Source organism: Plectropomus leopardus, unplaced genomic scaffold (assembly GCF_008729295.1).
Source record: "Plectropomus leopardus isolate mb unplaced genomic scaffold, YSFRI_Pleo_2.0 unplaced_scaffold18518, whole genome shotgun sequence".
NCBI lineage: Eukaryota > Metazoa > Chordata > Actinopteri > Perciformes > Serranidae > Plectropomus > Plectropomus leopardus.
This window is the reverse complement of record NW_024619962.1, coordinates 1-6,455: the sequence shown is the minus strand read 5'-3', so window position 1 is coordinate 6,455 and position 6,455 is coordinate 1. Positions and strand designations below refer to the sequence as shown.

The 6,455-nt window shown below is 42.4% G+C and overlaps 1 protein-coding gene across 1 annotated transcript; it reads left to right on the top strand.

Annotated features, from left to right (window-relative positions):
• The first annotated feature begins 833 nt into the window (after positions 1 to 833).
• LOC121965081 (eEF1A lysine and N-terminal methyltransferase-like) lies at positions 834 to 5,598 on the top strand. The gene is made up of 9 exons (XM_042515249.1): positions 834 to 1,054; positions 2,157 to 2,429; positions 2,544 to 3,012; positions 3,109 to 3,308; positions 3,399 to 3,591; positions 3,905 to 4,069; positions 4,217 to 4,429; positions 4,522 to 4,653; positions 5,203 to 5,598. Exons 1-9 carry the CDS (start codon positions 902 to 904, stop codon positions 5,493 to 5,495), a joined length of 2,091 nt encoding a protein of 696 aa, XP_042371183.1. The 5' UTR covers positions 834 to 901; the 3' UTR covers positions 5,496 to 5,598.
• The last annotated feature ends 857 nt before the right edge of the window (positions 5,599 to 6,455 follow it).

Genomic DNA, 6,455 nt, shown 5'->3' with positions numbered 1-6,455 from the left:
AAACGAGTATAAAATAAGGTCAACAAGAATAAAGCAAATAAAAATGATGAAACAGGCAGACCTCAAAAGGCAGTTATAGTACTAAATTAATAAAGTTTGATAAAATCTCACAATACACGTAATAAACAATATAAATAAAAATATATCACAAATATTACAGCTTATATCTCCAGCACTCTACAACTCACATCAAAACAATCTAGACTGATAAATACTCATACATGTAAAAGGAAAATATGTATGTTTGATTTTGCCCCTTTAATGTTACATTTCTGTATTTACTCTATTGGTAATCTTCATGCTGATACTTACAGTCAATCTTTTTTGACACCAGTTTGTAGGGAAACTTGTCCCCTAGGATCTGAATGACCTGATGGATGAGACAAAAAAGAGAATCCAGCATATTTATTTTATGTCATAATCAAACAAAGATTTACGGATTATATTACAGCTCGTATTCACTGACTATATTTCGCCAAAACACCCCGGAGCAGCATAAAGACAATAATTGTACAAGTGTCCTGGTTGAAGATGGGACAGCACGACTGTAAACAGCCCATCTGTTAAAATTTTGAATATTTGAGTCTTACCTCTTCGAGTTTTTTTGCATTTCCAGTCACGAAGACTACAGATCTTCCAGCAGGCACAGCCATGTTGAATAACACCCGGAGGACTAACAATACCGGACCGAATGTTTCCGACTCAGCAGCAGCCAATAAGAACCGTCGCTGAGAGCGTCAGCGAATCACCGAGCAGTATGTAGCCCCGCCTTCATATAAATCCTCCAATCAGCGAGCAGTACAGCCAGCAATGTTGTCCGGCTTGAAGAGTTTGGACTGCCATGTGGACAGGTGGCTGTCAACAGACTAAGCTGAGACGTTTTGGACTATTTTAGCCGACAATGAGTCTGTTACCCCGAACTGCCGAGGAGTTCAGCTCCGCGGAGTACTGGGAGAGGTTTTTTAAGAAGCGTGGAGAGAAAGCTTTTGAATGGTATGGAGACTACAACAAACTCTGCGGCGTGCTGCACAAATACATCAAAGTCCAGGATAAGGTGAGAAAACTGGAGTTAATAATATGCAGGGATAAAGCGACACACAAAGTGCCCGTGTGATTCAGTGGCTATATATAAGTGTCACTATGACACAGCATAATCCAGTTGTGTTGACAGTTTGCCTAATATACTATTTTCATTCATTTGTATGTGTGTATATTAGCTAATCATATATCTAATATAACCGGTGCTAGAAGAAGTATGCAAGTGTCAAATACAATATTGTAAAAACACAGAAAAAGTCCTGCATATAAGATCTTAAGTAAAACTAGTGTGTATCAGCTTGGATGTACTTTAAATGTCCCATATGATGCTCATTTTTAGGGTTAAAATTTTATTTTTTGGTTTCTATTAGAACATCTTTACATGCTTTAAATATTCAAAATACCCTTTTTTCTTATAATGTCTGTCTAAATATACCTGTATCCACCTGAAACTCTATTTTGGCACCTGTGTTTTTAAGATCACCTCCCAAAAAGCCCACTCTGCTCTAAATGGTCAGTGTTTCCAGGTCTTTTACATCATTGTTATTTAGCCCCCTGACAAAAATGTTGTAAAACATGTCATTGCGTTGAACACCCTGCTGTGCTATGCAGGTGCACTGCCTTTTAATTTTACAGTGTTTGTTCAAATTTCAATCTGAAAACCACAGTAAAACGATGTACACCGTTTTGAGATTGAATGTGCCCCTGTTCTCTTGGCATCTCTGCACTTCATTGCATTTCATCCAATACCTGTTTTTATAATTAAAAAGACAAAATTAAAATCTAACTTTTTAGAATATGGCATCTTTAAGTATCACAAGTAGTCGTTATGCAAAAATGGCTTCTGTCAGTGTTATTATTTCTTATGTTACTGGATTGCTAATACTACTTCACTAATAATGGGAGTTGTAAGAAGCATTTTACAGCTCTTTATGTTCTAGGTGAAGCCAATTTGATTTACTTAATGAACTGTTTGGTAGTTAGATCTTTAAAAAGGCATCATATTTTAGTAGAGCATTGTGTTTTGCAATTAAATTTGATTCTACAAAGTGTCTCATTGTGCTTAGTTACTTTATACCACTTCAAATTATAATAACTTTAGTATTTCTGTCCTTCAGGTGTTGGTGGTCGGTTGTGGAAACTCTGAGCTTAGTGAACAGATGTATGATGTCGGCTACAAAAATCTAACAAATATTGACATCAGTGAGACGGTGGTGGCGCATATGAACCAGCGAAACGCTCAGCGCCGACCAGACCTGACCTTCCAGCAGGTTGATGCTACACAAACTCCGTATGAGGACGCAAGCTACCAGGCTGCTCTGGACAAAGGCACGCTGGATGCCATGGCATCAGAAGAAGAAGGCGCACTGGCCAGGAACATGCTCACTGAGGTGAGAGACCAGTGGGTCAGAGTGTACACTGATAATGTTTTTTCCTCATCCAGTAGACTCATCAACCTACGTCTTTGCATTCTCATCACAGCAGGTTTTTTTGTGTGTCTGCAGGTGGGCCGTGTGCTGAGTGTCGGCGGCCGGTATGTGTGTGTGACGTTGGCTCAGGAGAGTGTGATCAAGTTAGCCGTGGAGCACTTTGTTCAGCTGGGGTGGGCTGTGAGGCTCCACTGCCTGCAGGAGGAGAGCGGGAAAGAAGAGGACTCCTTTGCTCTGCCCGTCTTTGTTCTGGTCTGCACCAAGTTTCGTCAGCCTATGCCCATGCCCATTCTGGAGATGTGTCTCGGGGAAGATGGAGCCCCGGCTCGTCTCACACAGGTAGCAGAGTTGTTGTCGGCAGTGAGGGAGCAACAGGCTTACTCTGTCTTGAAAAAAAGGCTCCGCACAAGCACAGACGCCAGCTCGAACCTCTCCCTCACGCTCTGCCACACCAAGACCGGCCTCCCCAGATACACTCTTACAGTTCAAGATAGTGCTCCAGGTGCCAAGGTGCCAAGATCAAACCAATTTGCTATTTTCATTGGTAAGCTCTCCTGCTTATGTTTCTGCCCCTCTGTGTATGTCAGTGCTTGTGTTTTTTCTTCTGTGCTGATTTTTCCCTCTTTGCGGATCCTGTTAGTGCCTCAGGGCAGTGAGACAGCGTGGCTCTATTGCTCCAGCGAGGGCCGAAGGCAGCTGGCAGCCAGCGCCAACTTTCGGCGGCTGGTTATTGTGGCGATGCACAGGAATCAGGAGTACACAGACATGCAGGCCGTTCAGGCAGAACTCTCACCGATGGTGATGGACTTGGCTCCCCCGGGTATGCCGGCCAACCAGCAGGTAAACACACATAAACAGTCCTTTAAGAATCCTTTGCTGTAACAAAAATGTACATCAGTGTAATCATTTGAGCTCTCTGTTCATATTCAGGTGCCGTTTCTGTCAGTTGGAGGTAGCCTGGGTTGGCGAGAGGAGGTGAGCCAGGGTGTGAGTGAGCTGAGCGGGGAATACTGTGTGGAGAATGTCAGAGGAGAAGACGGAGAACTGTATCGGAGACTCGTTTTCCTGGCTAATGCTGCTTTCCTCGTTCAGTCAGAGAGTCGTCTCGTCTCTCCAAATACTGGTGATTTTTTTTTATCCTTGTTCACTGTAATTTGTTGTGTTTTTTTTAAAGATAAACAATATATTTACAAATTTAGGAACACCATCAATGCATGAACATGTTAAATTAAATGAACAGACATCCATCAAACTAAGACCGAAGGTATAGTTGCTGTTAACCACACACGTGATGGCTGCCATGTGTCCCCAGCATTGATTTCGCGCGTCGGTTGTGCGCGTCCTGAGTGAGCATGCGTTGTGTAGTCAGACACCTTTCTGAGACACTTAATTTTAGGTTTTCCTCTAATTTGTCACCTGTCTGTATGTCCCTGCAGCATCAAGTCACAAGAAGAAAACCAAAAGGAAAGTCAAGCCAACAGCTCCTCCGACAACATCCACCGCCTCTCTGTCAGTGGACAGCGGCTTCCTCTGCTGCGCTCACCATGAAGTTATGGTGGCTGGCCTCACCATGCTCGGGGTGGGCACGCCACAGAACAAAGGTCAGCTCGCACACGTTTTGTACGGGCTTGTTGAGGTTGCAGAGGAGAATGGCAGGAGGAAGGCGTGGAAGGGGAATGTCTTGCATAAAATATCACACTTGATTGAGCTTTACTTGTCTCTTTTTCCTCCATTCTCTTCATTCATAGGTGTCGCAGTGTCAGTCCTCCTGGTGGGGCTTGGTGGAGGAGGCCTGCCTCAGTTCCTACGAGATTTTGTGCCCAATGTTACTGTCGAGGTTGTAGAACTGGACCCTGCTGTGTTGCAAGTGGCGAAGGAATGGTTCGGGTTCCGACCAGATGATCGTTTGACTGTCACTATTGGGGACGGACTCGAACGAATCTGTGCCCTGGAGAAAGAGGGTTAGTGGAGTCCAAGAGAGGGCAGTTCACAAGTAATGACTTTATAAGTGAATACTTAACCGAAAAGTGACTGTCTTTTTTATCCTCTGTAGGTGGTCATTTGTTTGACGCCATCATGTTCGATGTAGACAGTAAAGACAGTACTGTGGGTATGAGCTGTCCTCCCGCTGCCTTTGTAGAAACCTCGATCCTCCAGAAAGTCAGCAACCTGCTAACTGCCAGAGGTACTGCTTTTTTTTAACAATGTGTCTCTCTTTCCTTTTTTGTGAAATAATGACAATAAATGTATTTGCAGAGCCAGTTTGTAGGATTTAGGTGGGATATATTGGCAGAAATATCATAACAAGTACAGTGTTTCTACAATAGACCAGATCGGACAAACCAAACACTGGCTGTAGATAGGGTCATTGGCATTTTTGCATCAGCAACTGTTGTTAGCAGCCCCTCCGTGTCAAGCAGTGTTGGAAAAACAGATTTTTGTTTCATGAAACTGCTTTATTCAGTGTTTTCACTGTTTTAAATCACTGGGTTTGTTTGTTTTGGAGAAGAAGAGACCTCAGCAGATAATTTGGCTTCTGTTAAAAACCTCTTGAACAATGAATGCTGAAGGATTTATAACCAGAAGAAGTTTCAGCTGGTTGCAATCTGCAGTCTAGTAACTATGCATACAAGTGTTGATAAACAGTTTGTTTACAGTATTTCACCATAGCAGTGTGCTTCTTCTACATGTAATCTTAACTCTTCTTGTCTGTCTCTCCATGTCATTGCACCAGGTGTATTCATGCTCAATCTTGTATGCCGTGACTCAGTCTTAAGGAAAAGCGTGTTGGAACGTGTAAGTGCCGTGTTTCCCAGCATCCTCTCCAGGAAGATTGAAGGGGAGGTCAACGAGGTCCTTTTGTGCACTCGTGGAGAAAAAGAAACATCGGACGCTGCTGGCATCCTCCAGACCCTGAACCAAGCAGGCAAGAGTCTGCAGAGCGCACTGTGCTCAAACAGGACTGAAACCAGCAGCAGCCCGCACATAGACATCGCAGGGCTGTTGAAAGACCTCAAAGTAGAGTGACGTTTGTTTGTGATCAAAAGGGGGATAGGATTTAAAGGTCCAGTGTGTAGGATTTAGGGGGCTATATTGGCAGAAATAGCATATTATATAATAAGTATTTTCAAGTGATTATACACTAGAGAAACAAGAAAAATATTTTTGTTACCTTAGAATGAGCTTTTTATAGGGAGCAGGTCCTCGGGGAAGGAGATTGCAATGTCACAGCTCCTCCGCGATGAACAGCATCAGGAAAACATCTTTTTTTTTTTCATTGTGAAATGGCTTTAATCAGTGTTTTTACAGGTGTATATCACAGAGTTGCTTTGGAGTGGAAGAAAAATCTGCGGATAAATCAGCTTGCAGTAAAAACCTGCTGAACATCTGGAGCTTAAGTTATCAGAGAAAAGGTGAGCACACATAAGCAGATGCTGGGCTTAGCAGCCCATCTGCGACTTACCAAACGGCATTGGAGAAACACTCATTTGTAACATGAAACTGCTTTTTTCAGTATTTTACTTGTTTTAATCACTGGGTCTGTTTGTTTTGTAAATGAAGAGATCTCTGCAGAGAATTTGGCTCCCTGTAAATACCTCCTGAACAATGAACATTGAAGTAGTTCTAACCAGAAGTTTCAGCTGGTTACAATCTGCATCCTCACTGCTAGATGTCACTAAATCCCCCTAAAGTTTACACACTTTTCCTTTTATCAGGCATCAACACTTTGAGTCACAATAGATACTGAAAATTGAGAGCAAGTGCTTTCACTTTGCCATTCAGTGCAATGTGATAAAAAGTGTAATTATGTAAAACATATCCAATCACAAGCAAAGAACATCTCGTCTTTACATCGTAATGTGGGTTGTTTTTTTTTTTTTTTTTAAAAAAAAAACAACTTTATTTAAACTTCCTTTATTATTATTGCATCATTTTACCATTAAATGAAGCCTTCAGTTACTCTTTCACTTGCCTCTGGCTTCCAGT

Bases quoted from the DNA above. Each gene is read 5' to 3' on its own strand.
- LOC121965081 (XM_042515249.1), top strand. From the start codon at position 902: ATGAGTCTGTTACCCCGAACTGCCGAGGAGTTCAGCTCCGCGGAGTAC. The intron at 3,013-3,108 runs GTAAGCTCTCCT...GGATCCTGTTAG, and splicing joins CCAATTTGCTATTTTCATTG to TGCCTCAGGGCAGTGAGACA. The intron at 3,592-3,904 runs GTGATTTTTTTT...ATGTCCCTGCAG, and splicing joins TCTCGTCTCTCCAAATACTG to CATCAAGTCACAAGAAGAAA.